General features: G+C 33.9%; 1 protein-coding gene across 4 annotated transcripts in view; it reads left to right on the top strand.

Annotated features, from left to right (window-relative positions):
• Positions 1 to 27,754, top strand: part of CRPPA (CDP-L-ribitol pyrophosphorylase A) — a 466,682-nt gene that overhangs the window by 297,832 nt on the left and 141,096 nt on the right. Inside the window, exon 10 of one of the 4 annotated variants that reach the window (XM_028490070.1) lies at positions 11,720 to 12,095. The exons of the other annotated variants lie outside the window; for them this stretch is intronic. Coding sequence (XP_028345871.1) covers positions 11,720 to 11,797 — 78 coding nt within the window. The 3' untranslated portion in view covers positions 11,798 to 12,095. Of the gene's footprint in view, positions 1 to 11,719; positions 12,096 to 27,754 lie in introns of those variants that run through there. 4 annotated transcript variants of the gene reach the window in all.

Here is a 27,754-nt window from a genome sequence, read left to right as displayed (position 1 = left end):
CTACCACTGGCATGTTTCACAGAACTAGAACAAAAAATTTCACAATTTGTATGGAAACACAAAAGACCCCAAATAGCCAAAGCAATCTTTAGAATGAAAAATGGAGCTGGAGGAATAAGGCTCCCTGACTTCAGACTATACTACCAAGCTACAGTAATCAAGACCATCTGGTACTGGCACAAAAACAGAAATATAGATCAATGGAACAGGATAGAAAGCCCAGAGATAAACCCACACGTATGTGGTCCCCTTATTTTTGATAAAGCAGGCAAGAATATACAGTGGAGAAAGACAGCCTCTTCAGTAAGTGGTGCTGGGAAAACTGGACAGCTGCATATAAAAGAATGAAAATAGAACACTCCTTAACACCATACACAAAAATAAACTCAAAATGGGTTAAAGACCTAAATGTAAGGCCAGACACTCTAAAACTCTTAGAGGAAAACATAGAACACTCAATGACATAAATCACAGCAAGATCCTTTTTGACCCACCTCCTAGAGAAATGGAAGTAAAACCAAAAATAAACAAATGGGACCTAATGAAATCTAAAAGCTTCTGCTACACTTTTTGTGCTTGTATTTCTACAGATTTAAGTCTCAAAATTGTTGTCTAAGAGAAGTTTTTAATTCCCTGATGTCTTATGATAAAATCTTTCCTGAATAGTGGCAATTTTCACCTTTCTAATACCTAGAAGCAAGGATTTCAACCACTTTTACTTTCAAGTGCTTCACTCCTAGAGAGGAGAGTTGTCTCTCGGTGAGTTTGTTTTGTTTGTGGTGTTTTATTTCTGAGATGATGTGATAGTGATGGTAGTGATAGTAATTTTCGTGATTCAGACTTTTTATCCTGCTTACCATATGCTGCATACTACTCTGAGTGCTTTGTACTCCTTAACTCAGCCAATTACAAGATAAAGAATTGTTTTCCCCCAGCATTGTTTTTTTAATCATGAGCTTTAAATACAGTATAAAACTGCCAAGCCTAACTGGATTCAGATATTTACTACAATTTTTTCTTGATGTATTTCAGGCATTTATCATTCATCTTTAAATCATCTTGGTGAAATCTTATTACAATCGTTGTTTGAGCATGAAGAAACTAAGTTATAGGTGACCTAGGGTTGAGATTCATTATTCTTTGCTCTGGTGATTTTATTACACATTAATGTGCTAAAATCTAAAAGTGCTTAAAACCTCATTAGAATTTAACAGAGGATAGAATTTTGAATTATGCATTATCCTCAAGAGGAGGTTTATTACATATTTATATTTATAACATAGATGTTGCATTTTGAGTAGGCTAGGAAGGTAGCCAAAGAAATTTTAAAATATTAGTGTGTGAATACAAATCTAGAAAAACTCTTCTCACAGATTTTACTTTTCTTTAAGAAATGGGGATTATTTTGGAACAGTTGTTTATCCAAGACTAGCTCAAAATCCAAGTTTTATCAGCATTTGTATTTAAATTTGCACATTTCAATGTGTAAAGTCTTTCTCTTCCTGTACAGTCTCTAATACAATATAGAACATTATTGTTGACATTAGAAGCCTTTCCACCTTAAGTGTGTTCTTGTATTTAAATTAATATAGAACTTGGTTGATACTTGGTGCATGCATACTTTTTACTCAGTGGAATATCCAGGTTTGCTTTATTTTACTTGTACAAATGCTTCACTGGGGCTTTTCTTATCAAGCGTTTTCAAATGTAGTTAAATAAATAATCTTCCTAACACTCTGATAATTACTAGACTGTGAAGGATAAGAATTATAGTGAAAAGCAGAATATATACGATGACTTTTGTTTTGCCCTTTAAAGTGAAATGTTTTAATATTCATATTTACATAGCTCACTTAAATCTCTTGTGTTTAATATTTTAGATTTGTTAGTCTTTGTAGAAAACTAAATCAGAAGTTCCGTACAGCTGTTAGCTCATTTAGAGTCTGTTTTCTTAATTCATTTACATATATTTGTGAAGAAAATATAGAAAAGTTGGTCATTAGTTTTTCATATAAAATTCAGATGTCAAGTCTTGATTAAATATTTAAGAAATTGTATAATTAAAGCCTAGGTATCAAAATATTTTTTATAAATGGTTAGAAAATAGTTTTCTTTTTCTTATAAAAGATGAAAGAAGGTATGGGGTTTTGTGGGTACTTAATGCTGCCATTGTAGGACAAAAACAGCCATAGACAAACAGCAAATGAATGAAAGGCCATGTTCCAATGGCACATTAATTGCAAAACAAGAGGTAGCTTTTATTTGTTCTGAGGGCCGTAGGTTGTTGACCCCTGGTGTAAGATCCCAGCTGACATGGAAGGAGGAAGATGCAGGATGCTAATTGACCAAGTGGGGAGGACCAGCTAAGGAAAGGTTCTGACCATTAGATCCATTGACCAGTTTTAGGCGTTAATGTCCAAAATGTTGTGCTTTGGTTCCGTTTTCTTGTGAAATATTTCACACCTGTCTTTAGTGCTTAAGGCATACTAGTTACTCAAAAACTAGTTGTTTAAAAAAATGAATGAACAGTTCTCAGCAGCTAGTGGCCTCCAAATGTTAAAAAAAAATTCTTTTTGTTAAAAATGGCAGAATTTTATAATAAATGTGTCCTGGATTATTGAAACATATATACAGGAAATGCTGGGAAATATTCAAATCTTATGAATGTTACCCTGTGAATTAGAAAAGGGTATTCTTACAAGATTGAGATAAAAAGTCTTGTATAAGGTTGTGGTTTTTAAGCTATGCTCTACGGAAATACTTGACAGATCCCCTCTGGGGCTTTTGGGGAGTGGGCCAGAGAAGAGAAGTTTCACTGTTGTCCTTCTACCCTGGTTCTTCAACTGAGGCAATTCAACTTGATAGTTTATTTCTTTATGTCTCTGCAAAATAATTTATATGAATAAAGGAAACAAAATTCTTCTTAAAAACCAGTCATATAATAGTAAATTAGTAAATAACATAAATATGGTACATACATTTTTGTTCTTTTGCCCTAGGCTGTGTAGTGTTCCTTTGGGTACACTTTATTAAGAGCAATCTCTACTTGACTTTTTTTATCAAAGAATTTTAACGATGGCAAAATAGTAGTAATCTTAAAGTTAATTATGTCTGTGGAAAGTATGGCTGACCAGAGAATGAGTATGTTAACCATGGCACTTCTCTGTATTTTGTAGCAGGTTTTCTGCTGTGGAAAAATGAAGCAACTATACATGGTTAGTCTTGAATTCCAAAATAGAAAATTATGCCAGTATCTAAGTTGGCAATATTTAAATTATACCAGCTCTTAAACTACACAGCAAGTTTCAGTCTGGGTAACACAAGAGATACAATTTGCATTCCTTCCTTCTTTTATGGATCAGTTTTTGTTAAGTGCCTACTATATGCCAGGCACCGTGGATCTGAAGGCAAGTATAGTCTAATTGCAAGAGAAAGAAAAAGCATTTGATTTTGGTGTCACATTTATATTTTAAATTACTTTAGAGCAGTATTAATTTGCTCAGAAAAAAAAACTCATGTTATAAAGTAGTATTTTTATTTAACTTTTTTTCCCCAGTAGCATAAAGAGAACAGTGATAAAATATATATGAGAGTTAACGTCATAAAATGTTTTATTTGATCAGGATTTTCTTAGAACTCCCATTTACAATTTAGAAAAATTCTAGTGTGGATAGGGCAGGTTCAGGGTGGACATGTTAGGTTTTGTTGTCTCTCTTTTGCAGATGAAACTTTCTTATATTCTTTCCAATACTCTACCCTGACTCTTCTTCAGTTAATGGCCTTATGACTTTCTCATGTGACGTGAGCTGCTCAGAAAGAGAGTGAATAGGTCCCTTTAAATGTTTAGTAGATACTTTAATGATTCTTAGTCTCTACCATTCAGTTACAACATAACTTTAAGGAAGACTATTTTTTTTTTTTTTTGTGGTATGCGGGCCTCCCTCTGTTGTGGCCTCTCCCGTTGCGGAGCACAGGCTCCGGACGCGCAGGCCCAGCGGCCATGGCTCACGGGCCCAGCCGCTCCGCGGCATGTGGGATCCTCCCAGACCGGGGCGCGAACCCGGTTCCCCTGCATCGGCAGGCGGACGCGCAACCACTGCGCCACCAGGGAAGCCCCAGGAAGACTATTTTTAAAAATGATTTCACAATATGTAGGCACTTTTATAACTAGAAAAGTATATTAGGGTCATCAAATTACATTTTTTGCTTGTGTTTATGTTTCGGAGCTTGTGTAAGATTGCACTTATAATGAGCTTACGCACCTCACTGATATAAGATAAAGCTGAAACACAGGTTAATACAGGTAAATGTAGACTTGCAGTATAATTTGAATACCTTCTGATGATCTCTTAAAAGCTCTTGAATGATTCTAAAATATTCTTGGTTAATAGTTTTTAAAGATACTTCAAATTTATTTATTTTTAAAATATTTCTCAGGCTATACTCAAGGGTAGTTTTAACTTTTTCCACTCACCCCAACATATAGTACCTTTACCACTTCTACCCTTGCATAGCCAAATCCTTTTCTTGAGAAATTATAGATATTTTAGCTGCAGGTGATCTGTGTTATCTGAAAGATTATTGTAGGGGATAAGTAAACAGCAGATATTCTCTAGAAATGATGATCTTATTTTCACATAAATATCTTCAGCTATAAGCGGTTCATTTAGAGAAATATGTCAGATATATATGGATAGTTGACAGTTTATGTTCTATTAACTTTGCTTAGTTTTCAGCATTTTGGCTTTATTGTTGTTTTAAATTTACGTTATTTTTTTGTCACTTCAAAAATGAATAAAGCTTATTTTGTGAAACATTATTTCCTACAGGATATTTTCCTAAAGTTTAATAAAGCGTTACTAGTTTAATCAGCACTCAATGCTCATACTTTATGCAAGATTATAATTGCAAGCATGCAATTTACAATTCATCATGCGTTGTTTGTATACTGCATACAATATGGTAATGAAAAAGCATATGTCATAGCTTTCTTTAAATGTGGCTTAGAATTATTCATTAGGTTTATTCTCAAGTTGTTTTTCTGTATAAAATGCTTACAGAAAGTAATAGAATCATCAAAACAGTCGATATTCTAGTGAAAAACCAAGTAAAGTGTCGGCTGAAGCTAAAAGGAAGATTTAACCTTGTTGGAATAAGATGACTGAAAATTTAAATGTTATATAGTATTCTTAATCATATGCTAATAAAAAACGATTGTGTTCAGCTGTTTCTAAATTTCAGCTCTCCTTTGGGTTTTTTTTTGTTTTCTTTTCGCGGTACGCGGGCCTCTCACTGTTGTGGCCTCTCCCGTTGCGGGGCACAGGCTCCGGATGCACAGGCTCCGGATGCACAGGCTCAGCGGCCATGGCTCACGGGCCCAGCCACTGTGCGGCATGTGGGATCTTCCCGGACCGGGGCACGAACCCGTTTCCCCTGCATCGCAGGCGGATTCTCAACCACTGTGCCACCAGGGAAGCCCTGGGTATTTCATTTTAAATGCTACATATCTTTGGTGGTGTTATCATTAAATAGAGCTAATACATGAGCCCAGGCTTTTTATAAAACAATTTAAAAATAGAGAATTATATTTAATAAAGAACAAAAGTCCCTTTTCATCCATCCATTCCACTCTTTTGCAATGGTTAACCGCATAAAAAAGGTGCAGTACACGTCACTAGAGGTGAATCTTAGTTCTCATTTGTAAAGTAGGATCTTAATCTTGTTCTCTGTAATATAGTGTTTCAAGAAATTATCTTAGTGAATTGAGACTTGGCCCAAATTATAGAGCTCGGAGCTCTCAGACATAGGGAATACTTTTATAGATTGTGATTTTAAAATAAAATGTATACATATGTATATATTAAGGTATATATAATGTGTAGCTATGTCATATATGATATATACATATTTGTGTAATATGTATGTGTGCTTATCAAATATATGGAACATCAGCACATCACAGAGAAGATTTTGTGGAAGAAAGGAGGTATCCATTGTTGATTGAGGTGGAGTGAGGGGAGGGTAGTGGCAAGATATATCATGTATATTGAGGTGGAGTGAGGGGAGGGTAGTGGCAAGATATATCATGTATAAAGATTTACATATATGTTTATATAATATATTATTATACATTAACATTACAATTAACAATGAATATATTGTTTTGTATACAATATTAATATAACTATATTATAATATTTTATATGCAATAATAATACAATATTATCAGTTATTATATGTCTATATATTCCACTACCCTCCTCTCACTCCACTTTAATAAACAACAGATAGCTATTTTCTTCTGCGAAACCTTCTATGTGCAGTGCTAATGTTCCATGTATTTGATGCAACAGAGAGAGCTCTAAAAGACACCATAGAAATAAAAGTGTCTCCAGTGCTAGACTATGAGTTCCTTAAGAATAAAGACCATGTGTTGCTTAGCAATTGTTTGCATTAACTGGTAACTCTATTTCAGGTTGTACATATTTGAAGTCAGTCTCATTGGTAATTGAATCCGTCTTGAACTTCAGAAAGGATAGAGCATAGAATCATAGAAAAAAATGTTATTTTTGAAATTCAGATAGAACTGGATTTAATACTCAGGAACATCACTTATTTGCTCTGTAAACTTAGGTGAGATACTTAATTTTTCTTATCTGTAAAGATAAAATAATATATCATATGGTTATTAAGTGACTAAACGAGTTAATTTGAAACACTTGATAAAAGGCATTCAAGAAACCTTAGTTAAGATCTATAATTATCTTGAAAGGATTCTTATCCATTTTAATATCAATTGCTAATTTATAGTAAAATATTTAAAACTTAATTTTATACATATGTGGTCAAGGTGAACTATGAATTTCATTTGCCATGTAATCTACTGTTCCATATTAATTGGCTTCAAGTATCACACAATTGCATTTTTTGTCTAAGAAGGTAAAATTGAAAAGCTATTGAGAAGCAGGCCCAGTGTGAGAATCTGGGAGACAAAAAGTGAGCCAGTTGAAAAGAAAGTAGTGTGCTTCTCAACTTTTGTTCTGGGAGGAAGATGTGAATACTTCCATCTGTCAAGGACATGGAAAGGAAAATGGTACACACATACATTCTAAAGGGCACTGTAAGTGTGTCCATGCTTCAGAGATAAACAGGTAATTATTACCATACACAAGTTTAAAATAGTATGGAAATAGTTTTTCATTGGAGATTAACAACTGAAGCCAGAAATGTTTGTGGTTGCTCAAATGGAAGATGCTTTGTTAGTTGAATGTATTGCCTGGGCAAGAAGTAGTCACTAATTCGTGTGAACTGTTACTTTCAAAGTTCAGAATCCTGCGGAGGGTGGCTCTGATTTCAGATGAAGTTCCATATGTTGGTAGAATTATCATTTCTCTTCTGGTTTTTGAATTATTTATGAGCAGGATTTTTTTACAATGGAAAAGAATAACCTTCCCTCTGGCCTTGTTTATTACCGAAGTATAATGTTCCTCTACAGTTGCTTAAGTGTTCATAACAAGCTTGTGGATCTCAAAAGGGGCTGAAGAATTATTTCCGGTGGTCTTTGAATCTGTAATTGCTGCCGGCTGAGGAAGCAAAATTCCAAATAAGTTGCAGGAACTTTCACAAATAACACTTAATATAATTACAAGGCCTAAAGCTCAATATATAGTTTATATAATAATGTCTTACCTAACCACAAAATATTCAAGGACCAGTCAAACAGGGGTCTTCATAGAGGTATATATTAACCTTGTGCTCGACACTGTACTTGTTTAGATTTGGTAAAACCTTCTAGCTGTGCATTTGAAATTATGCCTGTTTAAAACATACACTTACAGATTTTCTGTTTTGTTGTGAGCGTTTCCAAGAGTACCTAACAGTAGTGATAAAAATATGATCATCAAAAGGCAGAAAATTCTTCATCTTTGCTTAGATGTAATATACTGGAATAAAGTGGTTTTGAGATCTAGGCCAAGGACACCTAGTGGAGTTTATTTACTCTTTTTAATAATGTGTTCCACTTTTAGAGAAATACAGTATAAAAATCCAGACTTCAAAACAGGTATATGAATAAGTAATGATACTACAAACTCATTCTTTACTTTTCGGAAAAGTTTGATACAGTATCCACTTAAATATGGAACGTCTCATGAAACCTTTGCTTTACAGTTAGATTTAATTTTGTGCAGCTTTTTAGCAACATTTCTGATATTTTGACAAGAGATAAATTTGTGTGTGATCTAGCTGCAATTCAATCATAATTTACTAAAGCAAGTTTAGGAATGACCGGATTGCCTGTATTTTCAGACCATTTCTGTATCATTTACTTATTTTTTTTTTTTTTTTTTTTTTTTTTTTTTTTTGTGGTATGCGGGCCTCACGCGGGCCTCACACCGTTGTGGCCTCTCCCGCTGCGGAGCACAGGCTCCGGACGCGCAGGCCCAGCGGCCATGGCTCACGGGCCCAGCCGCTCCGCGGCATGTGGGATCCTCCCAGACCGGTGCGCGAACCCAGTTCCCCTGCATCGGCAGGCGGACGCGCAACCACCGCGCCACCAGGGAAGCCAAACATTTTTTTTTTTTTTGTGGTACGCGGGCCTCACACCGTTGTGGCCTCTCCCGCTGCGGAGCACAGGCTCCGGACGCGCAGGCCCAGCGGCCATGGCTCACGGGCCCAGCCGCTCCGCGGCATGTGGGATCCTCCCAGACCGGTGCGCGAACCCAGTTCCCCTGCATCGGCAGGCGGACGCGCAACCACTGCGCCACCAGGGAAGCCCATTTACTTATATTTTTATTTTTATATTTCTGTTAAAAGTTCAGAAAGGGTTTCTATAGTTATTATTCTCTGTAGACTTAGGTTTCATATGAAGAGATCATCCACCCAATATCTCTTTTCCATACCTTCCCTCACCTCATTAAAACATAGGCTTCCTTTGCTAATTTCCATTTTTTTAGTATTATTTTTCCATTGCAAAGACTAGAAACTTGAATCAATAAGGGAATTCTGTATATACTTTCTTCATTATGTATGTAAGACCTGTATAGATCTTGGCTTCATCACTTGAGTCATGGCCCCTCTCACTTTATATTTAAAAATAATTGCTCTCTTCACCTCTAATCCAGTGGTTTTCAACCAGAGAATTTTGCATCCCAGAGGACATTTGGCAATATCTGGAGACATGTGGAGTTGCTACAACCGAGGGTATGGTCCTATGGGCACGTAGTGAGTAGAGGCCATTGATAATGATAAACATCGAACAAAGCGCGGGACAGCCCCCCATAACAATTATTCAGCCCAAAGTGACAATAATGCTTAGACTGAGAAACGCTGCTCTAATCCCTCTTTGATCATTCCTCCTCCAGATGATTCTTTTAGGAAGATCAGCTTGGTGCTTTTGTGACCACCTAGAAGGGTGATAAGGAGGGTGGGAGGGAGACACAGGAGGGAGGAGATATGGGGATATATGTATAGCTGATTCAATCTGTTATACAGCAGAAACTAACACACCATTGTAAAGCAATTATGCTCCAATAAAGATGTTTAAAAAAAAATAGTACTCTCATTGCATCTTCATGGGTATTATCTTGAGTATATGATCTAAATTTTCGACCTTGGTTTCAGACTTGTGCAACTAATATGTTCCAGCCCTGTGCTATGCGATCTCCTTTTGCCTTTGTTAGGGTGGTGTCTTCCACAGAATATGGCATGGATTTTAGGCCCCAAATGTCTTTACAGCATTCTTCTTTCTGTGGTTCCAGGGAATTCTACTCTCTGTATTTCTAAACTCCCAGCTCAAGTCCTGGAAGGCTTAGTTGACTGTTGCAAGAGACAGTTCCTCCAATGAGTTGATGTCATTATCTGTATGTTAGTTATAACCATTTATTTCATCCTATCTACTATTATCTTTGTTTTAAAAAGATTGTTTCTATCACTGAAATCCATTTTGCAAAAATAATTTAATATGGAGTGTATTCCCTTTTATATAAAACAGATGAAACCAAAGTCTTATCTACTTGAGGAGCAGAATGACACACTTAAATTTCCTTGATATTCTGCTGTTTTCAAGCAGGCTTTGAGGCCATATCTGAGAATATTGAGATGTTAACCTTTGTATTATTCTTTAAATTTTTGGTATATATTTCACTATAAAAATCTTTAGACAATATCATTTTTTATAGTAGGAACTACCTGTTAATGCATTTCTGTATACCTCATGGTTTTCTATGCAGCACTTTGTATATATGCACAATAGATATTTAGTTACTGTGTAAAGGGCCGTGTCATAAAAAATAGTACTAGAAACAAAGTAAACAGAAGGCATAATCTTAGCCTGGGAAGAAGATTTGTGGAGTATAAGGGCTAAATATGTAAATACATATGGCTTTTTGCTGAAAATTCACTAAAATGAACTAAAAGAACCAAAAACAGGAAGTATAGTCCATTCTGAAAATAGGGAACCTCCTCACCTTTAAATCCCAAACTCCTAGGAATATCTTCCTGGTGTTATTCAGTTTGGACCTAATTTTTAACAAATAGGATACAGAGATTTGTTACTTAACTCCCATAAAATAATGTGATCCTCGGCAGTATACAAAAGGAAGAAAGAAGTTTCCAGGGAACTTCCCAGTTATTACAGCTTGGTAGCATAAGGGCTGGGTTCAGTGTTAGGAAGTTGACACGTGCCCTTTGGAAATCCATTCCTCAATTTAGGAATGGGCTGCGTAGAACACAAGGAAGAACTTACAGTCATGGTTGTTTTCTTTTTATTCACTTGTTTAATTCTGTTGTGAGGATTAAATAAAACATGCAAGACAGAGTCTGCTAGGAGCCCATCTACTCCTCATTTCAGAAAGCCAGTTTTATTCGGGATAATGACATCATTTCCTAGCTAGCCAAAGACTTTAGGATGATCTCTGAGATGTAACTGAAGATTTTCTGGAGGCTTTATTTAAAGGGACCCTTTTTTTCTCTCTCTCTTTCTTGCTTACTCTTGACTGGAAAATATCCAGTATGCACCATTAAAGAAAAATAATGAATTCTTTTGTTTTCAAAACAGCTTATCTATTTCCAATGACCAAAAATATTATAATATATCTACTATTTTTAGCATTATAATGACTTTGCTGTTGTATTTTTATCACACATAACTCCTATCAAGAATTTTATCAGGACAGCTGATTTTCTGAGGGGTGTTATAGCCATGCTATGGATAGAATCTGAGATGATCTGAGGTAGAATGTGAAAACCTATTTTTTTTTAAGTTCAGTAATTATTTATTTGATTGCATTCACATTCTTGTCCCAGGTCTTCCATGAAGCTAGGGCATCTACCAGGAAAGAATGGTTCCTGAGTGTTGGAATAGTGATATATTGGAACATTAGAATGGTTGGAATGCTCAGACAGAAACATCCTTCCTGGTCATTAGAATTGCATATTAAGGAGGAAGGGGAAATGGTGGTAGGGAGATGAAATATAAACTTAAAATAGGAAAAAAGAAAAAGTTACTTTCTGAAAGAATTGCAGAAATTCATTAACAAATAGTGCAAAAAAACTGAATTTCATCTTTTACATATTTATTAAAAACATGTACTTCTCTGAACAAGTATGTATTGGCATTTTCTCTCTTGGGCATCATGACAGGCACTCAGGATGCAAATGCTGAGCACAAAGAGACAAGGTTACATGGTATCTGATATCATAACATGGAACTTTTGTCCAGGAGAGGATCACATTAACAATTACAAAACCGGAACAGAGACAAGAGCTAAAAAGGAGAAAGAAACTGAGCGCCTACTAAGATGGATGGATTTGACCTCAGCAGGGGTGCCAAGAAAGACTTTCTTGAAGAAGAGGAATGAAAATGAAAATCAACTTTTCTACCCAAGCAGACAGCTGAAGGAAAGTAAAGATGGAAGGGAGGGTATTCTAGAGAGAGGAAGCAATATGTAAGAAGGACTTGCCACAGAAGAGAACAAATTCAAAGGGCTGAAAATAGGCTAGTGGTGTTAGATTAAAGAGATAAAGAAGGAACATAATTATAGGGAAGCATAATGTGTGATGTGGCAAGAGGGATCATGTCATTTTTTTCCCTAAAAAATAACGGGTTTGGTAGTACTAATTAAAATTAGATAGATTGCTAAAACTTTGAATCTTCTCCTTTTATGCTTTTACTCTTATGGCTTAGCTACAATAATTAAAGCAATATATACTAGTGTTTCTTGTTTATAAGTATACTATAAGACTGAAAATAATTTGCATATTATACATTTAATCATGAAGTAAAAATAATTATTTTCTGATGTCTTTGGATTGCTCATTAGTCTCCTTATACTCTTTTCATTTCTTTCACTCATCATATTCCTAGCCATAATAACTTCCTATGACCAACTTACTGACCAACTTGAAGAATAAAAGTTAGATGCCATTAAAAGCCAAATAATATAAAGATAGTTTCAGCTATTCAGCTGTGGGTTCATTTATTCGATTGTTGCTCAAAAGATGTTATCCTCATCTGTTACAAAGGCTCTCTAATATCTTTGAGCTACTAGTTTTACTCAATCATTCATCATTGTTCTGTTCAAAGAAAATAGGGTCAGAAGAAATAGAATAGTGTCTATTAATTCATTTTTACACAGTTTTGTCACACGATAATTTAATAGGTTATGATAACTCTATATTGAGAAGGTACTCGGAGTACTCAGATGAGTAACTGATAAACCTTAACCATCCTGTAAAAAGTACACTTTACAGTCTAATATACTTAGTTGTTAAAAAGATGGGACTAAATTAAATTTATTAATTGACGGCTGGGCATGACTTTAAGATCTTTTTTTTGAATTTATTTAAAAGTAATTTAATTAAAAATTCATGCATCTTATAGTGCTGAATTGTGTGATTTTGATTGGTTAACTTAGTTTATATAACTTTAAAAAATTTCTGTGGCTATCATACTCTGTTATAAATGTAACATATTTGACTTTTTCTTAATTCTGTTCATTACCAAATCCTACTAAGGTGGTATGTTATTTGGGTCTAGTTTTTCCTTGTGCCTTACAAATTGGAGCCTGGTATGGATTCTTCTTTTACTGTCTACTTTTTTCTTTCCATCACTAAAAACTCCCTTGTTTTATGTTCTAGCCAAAATCTGGCTTTCTTGCCAAGTTATTCCTTTGGCTTTATTTGTCTTTTGGTTTCTCTTTATATTAAAAACCTTTTTTTTCCCCCCTGATTATCACCTACGTGAAAGTCACAGATTAGCTCTAACCCAGATGCAGACTTCTCATTTAAACACACTTTTGATTCCCCTAACCACAGATTTGGTTGGTTTCTTAAAGTTCTGTATATCAGTTTGAGAAAATAAAAGGAAATGGCATTGTTAGTCACTGGTATTGTTCTGGGGAGGTTGAGATGAATTTTTACAAACTTATAATATTTCTCTATTATTTTCCCATATAACATCTAAGAGTAGCAAAACAGATTTAGTTGTTGTAGTTGAAGAATAGGGTAGCCTCAAAAATTGCATAAATTTATTATTTCTGTAACTGAAAACTCAACCAAAACTAACATACTTGATTGTTTTATCAGTCAATAAAAATAAGTCCAAATTCAGACAATTAATAATATTAGCTATAAAACTACTGGATGAAGAATATTTAACATTATAGTAGTTTTTTGTGATTTATTCTTTTTGAACATCCTACACATGTAGAGTCAAATTACTTATTTTCAGTTGCAATTACTAATTTTTATTGTTGATTAGTTTATTTTTTAATTTGGAAATATCAGTGCTTTACATGACAGTTTTCAAGAGTTAATTATGACCACTTTATAGATTTTCATCTTTATTATTGTGATTATTTAATTTTATTACATTTCATAATCGGTTATTGCCAGTGTTCTGAGAGCTATCAAATTTTATAGAGTGGAATATTTTAAAATATTAAATTTTATAATTGGTTATCGCTATTATGTAGGAAAACACATTATTTTATGGATAGATCTTGTACTTGGCTACTTGCTAAACACTATTAGTGGTTCTTTTATATTTTCAAATGATTACGTTTTAAATTTAAAAGGTAAGATGGATTATGTCTTTCGAATATTTAACCATCTTATTTATGTTCTTGTCTTGTTACATTGGCTAAGAAACCCAATGCAATGATACATTATAGTAGTGATGCCATTTATCCTTCCGCTTTCTGTAACTTTAAGGGAAATTCTTAACATAATGAAACAGTGAGTGTTTGTTCCACTTTTTTAAAATCCCTTTTTGTATTCTTACTCAGGGATAGTTGTTGAATAGTACTGAATGCTTTTTGGCCAATAATTAAAAATTCCTATTGTGTTTTTTCTTTAATTTCATAATGTGTTAAATCAAAATAGATTCTTATATGGTGAAAGCAAACTTGAAAACCTAGTATAAACTGTTTTTTCCACAATGTATTATGATGAGAGAACATTGCGTCCATATTATCACAACTTTTAGTTAGCACAGCATTGTGTCCACATTATTATTACTATGTAAATGTCATTTACTTCTGATAGCTTGTTTTCCTTATAGAGGACTCCTTTTCTTTTTGGAATTTCCTGCCAACCTAAAGCATGGTTATTTCTCTGGACCAAGTGCCCACATGATCTGCTTTAGGCTCTGAATAACTATCTTTATTGCCAGTTCTTTAATGCAGGTGGGGAGTGAGGGGATGGGCCATCCTGTTGACTCCTTAGAATATAGCTAACGAATACTTACCCTGAAGATTGGCCCAAGATCTTTTTCTGCTCCTGGAGTTTGTTCATCCTCAGCTTAAGTCAATGCAGAATTGTCTTTCACAGAGTCCTAACTTGTACATGTTTTGGTCTATGGTTTTTGTTTCTGGTCTGATTCCATCTTTTTCTATTTCTCAGAAATTCTCCAAAATTTCTATTCATATCATAGCATTTTTCTTTATTTTCCAGTATCATCATATATGCATGTATGTGTGCATGTGTGTACTTCCAGAGTGCATTTAATCCCACCATCATTACCAATACACATTTGCAGAGGTTTAAAATGAGGGGAGCATGTGTCATCAGGTTACCATCTGATCCAGCTTCTCAATGATTTATTAAAATGAGGAATCCTTATAAAAATAGTCTTCTTCTTTAAGTCAACATCCATTAGACAACCTACATCATTAAATTAAAAAATAATCAGTTGATTTCTTAATTAAAATTGTACTTAGGGGCTTCCCTGGTGGCGCAGTGGTTGAGAGTCTGCCTGCCGATGCAGGGGACACGGGTTCGTGCCCCGGTCCGGGAAGATCCCACATGCCGCGAAGCGGCTGGGCCCGTGAGCCATGGCCGCTGAGCCTGTGCGTCCGGAGCCTGTGCTCCGCAACGGGAGAGGCCACAACAGTGAGAGGCTAGCGTACCGTAAAAAAAAAAAAAAAAAAATTGTACACAGAATTTATAACTATTTGCAGAGGGGGGCTGGGGAAGATGGTCCAAAGAGTCCACAATGATAATTCTCATTACTCATAATTCCATTCTTGAAAGCTCGTCCATTCCTGGCTGTTTTCTTCCTCACATTATCTTCAAATTTGTGGTGATTACTCTTTCGCTGATTCATGAGTTTATTTTTAATGAGCTTCTGAATTATTCTGTTGGGTTATATGAAACAAATCAGCTATTTTCAGATGACATGTACATTACATAGATGGCCGAGAGTAAATGGTGAAGACTATGCTTGGTACTGTTTTATTACTGGCAAAAAAAAAAAAAAATTAATACTTACTATATTTAAAGTAACAAAAACTCTGTTCTATATTTATTTACACTTCTAAAAGATCATGTTTTAGTTTTAGTTTGGAACTAAATGGAGCTCCTCTTTCTTTTGTGGCTTCCTCTCCTTGTTCCACAATGAGCACTTTGTTATACAGCAGAAACTAACACAACATGGTAAAGCAATTATACTCCAATAAAGATGTTAAAAATAAAGTTGCTTAAAAAAAAAAGAAGAAATTATATTTTAAACGGCCATTTCAGGTATTCATTTTCTGAGTGGCTCTTAAAAAGAGGTGATTAGCAGTTTAAAATCAGGGTGTTTCTTGTTTAAGTCAAATTTGTTCACAATTTTTGCTTTGTTTTTATTTATTTAATAAAAATGTTATTTTGTCATTTTTTTGGTGCTGGAGTAAACCTTTACATATTTCTCCCTCAATTTGTCAAGCTGTTTTTTTAAATTGTAGAGGGTTGTAAGTAAAGTAGTTACCCCACAAATCCGATATTCCTTTTAAATCCCCAATCCATGGATATTCATGGTTTAATGTGGCATGGTGACTTGTTCCCATGTCTCTTAAGCACCATACAGCTTGGCATACAATCCATATTTTAGAGTTCATCATTACCATCACATGATATCCATTGGGTGGGCTAGCATGTTGGGCAATCCTCTGCTAAGACCTATAAAACAGTTATTTCTAAAATATATTCTTGGCCTCTTGTGGCTGATGTGAAAGTGGATGTTGCTGGACAAAGCTCTAAGTTACTGAGGATTCTGAGTCTTGTTTCTCAACAAACAAGTAGGTCCTCATGAGTCTAACATAGTTTGCCTTTGGTCTTATCTGAAATTTGAGTCCCTTACGGCTCATCTATATTCAGTATTCCTCTTCTATAACTTAAACTGGTTTTTTGCTCTTTTATATACCCTAGGAATTAGCAACATATCACATGGCAGGAAATGACTACTAATTAATTTTTTAGAAGGGCAGATGAGTAAGTCCTGAGAAGCTTAGTGTCATTTCTTAGGGAGTTTAAATGTTAAGTATATTAAAATATAGTATTAATCATATTTACAATCTTCCCATAACTCCCTTTTTTTGGATTAATAAGCCTATTATAAGCAAACAGACTAATGTTATGAGATATTAAAAACTCCACACTATCTTGTGTTCTCTGAAAACTGTGCCTAGTTAGGGGGAAGAGGGAAATTAGGAGTTTGGGATTAACATATACACACTACTGTATATAAAATAGATAAATAACAAGGAGCTACTGTGTGCACAGTGGAACTATACTCAATATCTTGTAATAACCTATAATGGAAAAGAATCTGAGAAGGAATATATATGTATGTATGACTAATCACTTTGCTGTACACCTGAAACTAACACAACATTGTAAATTAACTATACGTCAGGTTTTTTAATGGTTAAAAAATTTTTTTAAATAGGAAATAAAAAATAGAATGTGCCTAGTCAAAACCAAGGAATTGTTTACTCTTGATTAAACATTTGTATTTTGTTTCCCTTATAAAACATCCACTTTATTCCTTCTAAACAGCACATAACTAGTTGAAAGCAAAAAGATAGCATGCTTATAAACGGATGTACAAGAAATTTTTACCTCAGAAGAAACATAGTGATTGTAAATCACGATGTCCCTTCAGTGTTGATTATTGAGACCGTGAAGAACAAAACCCAAGGCTTCTTCCATAATAATTAGAAAAACCTCCCCAAGCTTTCATTCCCTGAAATTCACAATGCTTATTTTAAAAAATGAGACATATAATATCCAGAAGAATGTCACTGTAAGCTGCAGTCTTCTTAGGTAATCTCTGTGTGTGTTTTTATTTTTGTTTTGATTTTGTCCTGCAGTGATGTGAACTTATTTCCAAGTAAAATGCTTGAATCCAAACAAAACAAATCTGAGCAGGCTAGATTTTTTAGTGCAAGTTTTCCTTTCATTTATCAAGTCACAGAAATATTTCATTCTGTGAGAGGACTATATTTCCTATAAGAAAGATGTGCATAGTTACTTATAAGAACTTCCTATCATTGAACTTGAGTTTACTTTTAAATGTCTTTTAATATATTCCTATAAAGATTATCAATCATTTTTGCTTTTATGATTTAGTGTTCACCATACAGCAGTCTCTTCCTGTTTTCATTGGACATGTATATAATCCAGACAGACATTTTCTTTCTTGTAATTATTACTCCTCTCTGCTAGTATTTTAATTATTTATAGCCATCAGGCATTTATTTGTCTTTTAAAGGCCTTCCAATCCCAATCAGAATGAATAAACAATTAAAAGGAAGAAAGATTTTGTAGGTTTTCTTTTCCTTTTGATCGTGTGTGTTCTATATAACACTTAAATTATTCTTTATGAAATTAGTATATCCAGGAAACTGGAGAATTATGCCTTAGGCTGGGTGAATGGAAAACATGTTAGTGCTTCCTTTGTAAGGTTTCCAGAGTGCCACAGGAGATTTCTAATGTGCTGCTTATTTGTGTTCTCCCTAGATCTTTTTCAGTTTATTATAATGCTGGAGAAATAATTAAAATGTTGCCTACCCTTTTCTATGTTCTACACCTCACTGAAAACATGTCAGCACAGAAAGCAAACGTTCATCATGTCTCAATATAAAACAGATCCTGCCAGGGATCATGCCAAACCCAACCAACCATGACGGTCAAATCAATGTATGTTTTGGTTTAAATTTTAATTTTTGCCTTTGCTTTAGCAACTTGACTCTGGTATATGTTGTTCCCTATGGCTTATCATTTTATGGCGTGATAGTTCCTGAAATTGACAAGGCTTCCTGCTTACCTTTGCAATGTATATGTGTGACAACATAAACTATAAGAGAAAGTGACATTTGACTCAATAAATATTTGTGTTATGTCCCCTACATCTGTTTTACAGAACTCCTTTTTTATTCCTCCATCAATATTCACTGAAAAATGCTGGCTTCTACCTTTTGTCTGGATGTCACAAATTCCGGAATCAGTGTTTCAATTTCCAAGTTAGACTTTTTATTGTTATTGACCCAAGAGATTTAATTCTCTCATCAGTTTATACTCACATCATAAAACATAAATTAATTTGGTTGTTTTTATTTATTTACTTATTTTGCTGTTTTGGGGGCTGGGCATGCGTACCATGCTGTGTGATACACCATACATCCAACTTATTGCTGCTGAGTCATTAAAAAACTGCAGGAGGGATTGTATTTTTAAGTTGATATTAAACTGAGCAAAAAAATTAATGGGTCTAAACTTTAGTCATTCAGAAGCATGTTTTCTTGGGTAAGATTATCCCTAAAGTTGTTAAGTACTTGGACTCTCTATATTCTGATCCTGATTTCAAGTCTGTATTTTTCAGTCATTATCTATGTGACTTTGGACAAGTTACTCAAGCTGCCTTGGTTTTAAATTTCTAGTTAATGGAATTTACCTCATAGGATGTATGATATTTTCTTTGCTTTTTTTTTCCCCTAGTGGTTTTGTAAGATGGTATCCTGTTTCATACTACTACTGATTTTTTTTTTAGTTTTATATGCATATCTACTTTTTCTCTTTCTTGTTAACTTAAAATCATTGATGATTTACTATATATTGGCTTGACTGCGTAAAATAAGAAATTCAGTGTGACTTTCAGCCCTCTTCATATTCCAACATTTTGTGATGTAGTTTACATATTTTTTTAAAAACCTTGTCTTTGAAGAATAATTATTATTAAAGCATTGCTTTGCTTTATAATCCATTAAAATAATTATCCTTCTCTCTGTATAACTGAGTGATTTTTTTCTATAACAATCTGTAAATATTGATGGACAACTAGGTATCATTTTCTTCTTTATGACCCTTTTATCTCAGGTTCTGTAAATATCACACTCCTGATTTCTTCCTACAAAGTATGTCTGCTCCTTCTCAGACTCTTTGCCAGCTTCTTTACTTCTCTTAGATGCCTAAATGCCGCAGATTCTTAGAGCATTGTCCTGTGTGATCCCCCAGGATTCTCACCCACTCATATGGTTTTAAATACCCTTCATTTGAAAATGACTATTTTCTGTGTTCTACACTCATAACTGCTTATTTGATATTTTGTCTTGGATGTCTCCCTGAAATCTCAGATTTATCCAAAATGGAGTTTGTAATTTCCCCCAATATCCAAAAGTGCTTCTGGTAAAGGAAACTTTTTATAACTTTTGTAGTGACCCTCTATCTGTAATATTGCTTTTTGTCTTAAAGTCTGTATTTTTATAGTGAATATACTGAATACAGTGAACCGAGCTTTCTTTGGGTTAGTGCCTCTCTGGTCTACCCTTCTCAGTCACTTGACTCTCAGCCTTTTGTGTCCTTGTATTTTATGTGTAGCTATTATAAAGGCCATGTAGCTGTGTTTAGTTTTTAATCCAACATGACAATCTTTGTGTTTTTACCCATGGGCTTAGTTAGTCATTTATATTTACTCAAATTAAAAAAAGTATTTGGAGTGGTTACTATCACCTTATTTTTTGCTTTCTGTCTGTTCTGCTTTTCTCATGTTTTTTCTTAACTGTTTAGTTAAGATTTTTGTTTTTCATTAGTTTTTTTCTCTGTTATTAATAACTTTTCATCTTGAAATTTTTGAAATAATTTCAGGCTTACAAAATATTTCAAAAATAGTGTGTTACTTTTATTTTTTTTTTCTTAAGACACTTCTTGTTTTAGATTTATATACTCATTTTAAAGCTACTTCTTTATATTCCATGCCTTCCTGACTTACTAGATTGTCTTTCTGAAATTATCTTTCTTCCACCTGAGGTACACCCCTTACTGCCAGAGTATTTTTAGGAATAAAATTTTATGTTTTGTTTATCTGAGGGAGCCCATCTTCTGTTTTCATTTTTGATAAATAATGTTTGTGGGTAGGAGGTATAAGCATTTTAGGTTGATAGGGTTTTTTTGGAGAGAGTTAGGTTTTGTTTTTGTTTTTGTTTTTTTTTTTGGCTTTTTTTCTTAGCAGTTTGCAGATATGCCAGTGTGTTCTTGCCACCATTATTGCTGTAAGAAAAACTGTTGTCAATGTAACTGTTGGTCCTCTATTGGTTTGTTCTCTCTAGTTGCTTTAGGATCATGTCTTTATGTTTAGTGTTCCATGGTTTCCCTGAAATTTGTCTACTTGTTGAGTTTCCTTTTTATCCACTTCAGAATTCATTGGGTTTACTTTATGAATGAATTCCTATGTGCTATAAATTCTGTACTTTTTTAAGCAATATTATTTTTCCCCATTGTCTCTATCCTCCCTTTCTGGGATTCTGATTAAATATATATTAAACATTCTTATCATGTCTGCCAAATCTCTTAACCTCTTTATATTTTCCATTTCTTGTCTTCTCTAATATGAATTCTGAGTAATTTCTTCAATTCTGTCTTCAGTTTCAGTAATTTTCTTTTCAGCTGTGTCTAATCTGTTGTTTAATCCATCCTTTGAGGCTTTTTTTGGTTTAAATTTGTAATGATTTTTATTTGTAAAAGTTGTATTTCTTATTTTTCAAGTCTGTTCTTGTTTAAGAGACTGCTCATTTCTGTGGATCCATGTTTGTTTATTTAGAATTTTTTTACATAGGTTTAAATTATTTTGTGCCTAGAAATTCTAATGCTGGTTTCATTTTGATACTAAACTGGTTTGTTGTTTTCTTCATAACTTGTTATTGTGATTGCATATATGTGTTTATGTGTTTGTCTGACTTGCCCAAATATGTATTCCATTAAGGGAAAAAAACATCTCTCTATTCATATCTTAATATATAACTTACATCCTGGTATCAGGTAAGTTCCTGAAATACAGTCATTGAAAGGAGTCTTGTTCTTTTTCTTTTCCTCATTTATTTCGTTATTGAATAAGTTAACTTTTTAAGTACTCTTTTTTTTTTTAAAGAAAGACTCTACTAATGTGTATGCTTTCAGAGCCCTTGCATATCCCACAATGTCTGCTTTTTTGTCCTTCTTACAGTCAGCCAGGATTCCTAGGTAACAATCTTCTCCTTAGATCCCATTTTCTTGGGGTATTTAATATTTCAGAGAAGTTACACATCAGCCATTCTTATCTATTGAAAATAATCTGTATTGCCTGATGGAGCCTGTTGAATTTTTATCTTTAAATTTGAAAGTATCATCAGAATATGGCTTCTTTTTTGCAGGGGGGGGTTCTTTCACTAATTTTGCAAGGGTCTAAATGATACCTGTCTATCTGCAGACACTGGTCTTTCTTCAACTCAGGGAATTTTCTTCTACATATTTATAATGACTTCTGTATTATCTGTGATTTCTCCCCAAGTTTCCCTTATACAATTTGGTTCTTTAATTAATGTCTTGACTTTCATTATTTTAAGTCTTTTATTCTTCTGAGTTCTAGAGATTTTCAAGTCTGTCTTCCATTTATCTAAGTCAAATTTATATAGACTAGGTAGGTTGTATACCACTTCCAAGGAGATATTTAATTCAAATACATTTACTTAATATCTACATGAATCTCTAGAGACATAAAATTATTCCTACTTTGTTCCCACTTCTATGTTCAGAGTATCTTCTTGAATCTTGTTTTCATTTAGCAACATCATTTCAGAGAAATATAGTTAATTCTAATGATTCCAGAAGGTTCTTTCCACCTAGAAAATTGTTTCACATATCTGCTGATTTTTATCTACCTTCTTATTAGGAAGAAGCCGTATAGGTAATCTTCTACCATGTGTCCTTCTCCATGAAAACGAACTCTGCTCTTCATTGTGGGAGGGAGCTTTGTCAGGCTAATTTTCTGCTAGTTAAGACTGTTAAAAATTGGCACCATTCTGGTCAGGATAGAACTCTTTTTGTAAGTTGCAGTTGAAAGTCTTCTTGGAAGGAAACAGACTTTTTAATACAATGGTAAATATTTTTCTGTGGAACTTTGAGATTAAAATTTTGGATACTAACTATTCACCCATCTAACCAATATTTAAGAGTCTAATGGTCATTAACCAGACATCTTTTTCTTTTTTAACTGCTCAAAACTACTTCAATAGTAATTCCCCCCTTTCCACACACACACATGTTGCTACCAAGAAGTTATGTTTGAATTGGCCTATTTTAGTTATCTTTCCTTGATTTAAGTTTGTAAGTTTGAATCTAAATTTTATGGGAAAAATTCAACCAATCTTTATGCTCTAAGAGAAATTATCAGTACATTTTTCTACTAACGCCTGGGCCATCCACTCAAGAAGATACTCTTTTGAATAATCTTTCTGTCCACCCTATCTTTTCTCACCCCTTGTGGAAACAGGACTCATTGCCTACCAACAACTGGTATACAGATTTTCTGCTTATGCAACCACCTCAAATAAGAGAATGCTTTCCTCATTGTCTGCCTTTATCCTTCTGACTTGGGTATATTAGTGTAAATTTATCAGTGTCCCTACACTTATCTCTGAGACCCGGCTTTCTTTCATAGGAGAGGAATCATGTAGCACAAATTCCTAGTTTTTCACACCCTTTCAGTTTCCAAGTATAGATACAAGTTTTTCTCTTATTTTTATTTTTAGGGGGTTATTTCTATAATGATATATCCTTTATCTAAAAACATCGATGCTGCAAAGATGTCTTAATAGTTAAATGTAAAGCCAGATCTTTATAGAATTAACTAGCAAATTAATCTGGTTAGTTTACTGAGTACCTACTATAGGTATAGTACTTTATTTGATTTTAGAATTTAATTTAGGAGAGTTGCCTTTTACTGTCTACAATTTAGCTAAGAAAATAGGATCTATACATATGCAAACCTAACAAGATATTGTAAGAGATTGTGAGGCAAATGATGATAATGCAAATTACTGATGTGTAGTAAAATAAATGATTTCATAAGAGGAAGTCATCACAGCCAGGTATTTGAAAATTGATGTGAATTAGAAAGACAGTTATTGGGAAACCATTTTCCTGGAGAAGAGAAAACAGTGATTATATCAGTATGGCCACAGAAGTGGATTCTGTATAGTAAAGGAGTGGAAACTGGTCAGAAGGATTGATTAGGTTGCTTGTGATTAGGTTGATTGTGAATAGTCTTGAATGTTAAGATGAAGTTTGTGCTGAAAGTAATGTGGGTTTGACACAGTGAAAATAGTTGTTCTAGTGAGATTAGAACAGTAGCCATGGGCAGAGAGAAGTAGGCAGTTAAGACATCCTTGAGGAATCTCAGTACAGGATAGTAAGGATGTAGACTGAGAGTGGTCAGAGTATAGCTGGTGAGGGATGTCACAGTAGAAAACTAGCAAGACTTGGTAACTGTTGGGTAAGTTGTATAGGATCAAAACATTTTTGCTAATTAAAAGAGACATTGTGTATGAGACAGATTTTTCAACTTTATTAAGTGGGAGAATTGATATTATGAATGATGTAAGAAAATAAAGTATGACAGTGTGACAAGTCCCAGATCTAGAAATAACTGACATGATAATGAAATGCGTGTTCTCAAGCCAGATGTCTGGTGCTCTTGGCTGCCCAGGTTTTACCCCACTGCACTCTGGCTCTGAGAGCTGCATAGTTTGGGTCTTTCCTAATCTTTAGTCTCTGTTCTTATTCAGCAGAGTAACAGTGCTGCCCCCTCAGGGTTTATTGACCAATTCTTTCTTCTTAATTATCTTGTTTCATAAATATTTACTGAGAACCTTCACTATGTGCAAGACGAAAAGTGCTGTGTGGTACTTATGTTAATAAGTAAACTCAAGTGCATTTTCACTAGTATTTTGTTGTCGAGATTTTCAGGAGACATTTGTTTCACTCAAATGAGCAAGAGGCAAATACTTTTCATTTGGAGAGGACTCTTGTTTTTCGCAAACTCTATTAGTAAGTGACTGCTTTTTTCCTGCAGTTTTGGCAATTTACAAATAACGAACTTTTTTTTTCATCTCCACTAGGGGACAGTGTGTTACCATTAGATTTTTTTTCTTCCATATCAGCAAAATGTATACAGAAAGGAAATTTAGCCTCAGTTATTTTGATACGATATTAATTACCTTACAAATGTAACAAAACTTAAAATGTTTCTAAAGTATACAGCTTAGGATTTTTGTATATTGTATGTGTTATGGATGGATAGATATATGGACATATATAGATACAAGTTTTATTTGTTTAGAGTGATTGAAATTTTGTGGCATTTAGATAATTTTTGCATGAGTTCACCAGAACAAGGATGGATGGCAGAAAGATACTAATACCAAAATATAAGGAAGTTGAATTTCAGGACAGTTTTGTAATTCATGGAACTTGAATTAGGCTTTTGGTATGGAATTTGCTGAGACAATGTAATGTTTACCCTTCCAAAAGATCTGTGTAATCTCTTGAGACATCTAAAGCCTTAATAATACATTTATACATATATTTTAAATTTATAGATTTTCTTTTAAGAGAGTACATTGTGTTCTTTAGGAATGATGTGCATGGAAGATGAAAATCTCTAAAGATTTCCTTTTAGGTTGTCTATAAATATTTGGAGAACAATGATGTCATAGCTTTTCCTGCCATTCTTTGAGACAAGATCCTAAAAACTCCACATAAATTTGATTCTAACAGCATACCATAAATTTGTTTATACCTCTTTAATTCAGGTACTGATATCTGTGTAGTACAACGATAGGGTTTAATGTTTTGAAATTTACCTTTTAAAAAGTTCTTCAAGTTTTGCCAAAACTGGGTATAGTTTTGCCAAAAGTTGTCCTTTGAGAAAACTGAAAGGGACAGTGGATCAGTAAGGAATTCTGAGGATATGGCATTACAGAAAATTGACCACTTGTACACTTGCAAGGTGCTACTTCTTCGTCATTTACTTCTGAAACTGCAGGCGTTACTTGTCCAAATTGTGAGGTTGATGGTGGGGAGCAGGGAAAAAAGCTGCTATGAATAATGGAGGTGCCATTTCATTCCCAATCTTCTGTGAAAGTAAAGAAATCCATTTTCCCTGATTTCCAAAGAGCTTCCCAAAGGCTTAGAGGTCCCATGAGAATTTTTGCATCGAGACTTCACTACTCTATGGAAGATGATAGAACCATGGGAAAGAAACCTACCGTCAACCAAAAAAAATAATAATAATTATCTATATACATATATATATATCTCATACAAAAAACCTAAAGTACAGGATTCCATTGACAAGACTTAATTACTCTAGAGTAATTTTAAAATTATGTTTTTAAAAGATAATGGTAATAGAACTTTTGTGCATATATATGTATATATATTTAAAATAAACTTGTTTATTTATTTATTGGCCGTGTTGGGTCTTCCTTGCTGCGCAGGGGCTACTCTTCGTTGCGGTGCACGGGCTTCTCATTGCGGTGGCTTCTCTTGTTGCATAGCACGGGCTCTGGGCGCACGGGCTTCATTGTTCCGTGGCATGTGGGATCTTCCCGGACCAGGGATGGAACCTGTGTCCCCTGCATTGGCAGGCAGATTCTTAACCACTGCGCCACCAGGGAAGCCCTCATCTAAGCATAGCATATTTCATCCTAATCTTGAAATTACAAAGTGATAGAGAAATAACTAAATATGATAAGTTTCTGGTTAAAACCCATGGTGAATTCTGATGCTAAATAATTCAGTTTAAGGATATAAAAAATTTAAAATAACAATTTTATATTGATTTTTAAAAAATATTCTTTCTGATAATTTAAAAAATCCAACTGTAAGAAACTCTTCAAAATCTCAATGAGCAACTGTTAACATGCTGAATAAAATTAAGTACACATTTTTTGTTGTTACTTTTAGTTTGACTTCCATGATATCTTTCTTAACCTCTAAATCAGCAAAAAGCTATAACTTTGTGAATTATTAATATGATTCTTTTGGAAATCTTTTATTGAAAATTGCAATATTCAAACAAAAATGTTTTCTTTGTACAGATTTTGAAGTTTTTGGTGGGGATAAATATTCTCTGGAAATCTAGACAATTATGCAGTACTGATTTTATGAGATAACAAATCAAATTTAGTCCCTGAATTTAAAGTCTTGAAACTAAGTTTTAAAATAACTTATTTTTCTTATTAGAATAAAGTGTGTTTATTATGAAAATTTTGAAAATATAGCAAAACATAAAGATGAAATAAAAATAGCCATAAATCTGTCATCCAAAAATAACTCTTGTTAACATTTTGATATTTTCCCTCCTAGTAATTTAAGAAACCTGATTACTATATCCTTTTTTTTCCTTTAGGACCAGTTTCTAGTTTATAATACAGCTGTAACCAAGAAAAAGGGTGAATGTTGTATTTTACAGCTAGAAGTTATATTTTTATTTTTTTATGAGAAGATAGAGTGCAATTTTTATTGTTTTTCAAAAATTTGACATTGTTCTTAAGTGAACAGAACGATAACAAATAATTACTGTTATGACAATAAATTAGATTTAAGCAAAATGCAGACTTTAATATATCTTATTAAATATCCTCTTGTTTTTCTTTTAATTAAACAAATGTTTTTGATTTTTATGTGTGGGTATGTAAACATTGGTGTGCCATGTTCACAGTTTATGCTCTCTATGACTGAGTATAAATCAAGGTTACTATAAACCTGAAGCCTAGCCATGAATGTTGCTGGAGTTACAGATAGTAAGTAAACTGCTGATAAATTTAATTTGGGTGCTTTTTTCTTAATTTTTTATTGTGAAAATTTGGGTACCCACTTTTCTTACAATAGCTTTATTACATTGATATGTCACTCTAAGGATCAGCCATTTCTTGTCCCCAAATAGTTCTTGTTCATCCTGGACTCTACAGTATTTTCTTCCTCTTTCTCTCATCATTTGGTTCTGTCTCCCTGAGGAAACATTCCTGCCTCATGTGATCTTACCATTCTCTGAATTCCCTTGTTCTCTCATGTGCAGCTATAGCAATATTACCTACAGTCTAGTCCTGTACATATATTTGTACATTACATCACATTGGTTTTCTAGGGATGGGGTTAACATTTTTCAAATTTTTTGCTT

This window comes from Physeter macrocephalus, chromosome 5 (genome assembly GCF_002837175.3).
Source record: "Physeter macrocephalus isolate SW-GA chromosome 5, ASM283717v5, whole genome shotgun sequence".
Lineage (NCBI taxonomy): Eukaryota > Metazoa > Chordata > Mammalia > Artiodactyla > Physeteridae > Physeter > Physeter macrocephalus.
This window is presented reverse-complemented; position numbering and strand designations above follow the sequence as displayed.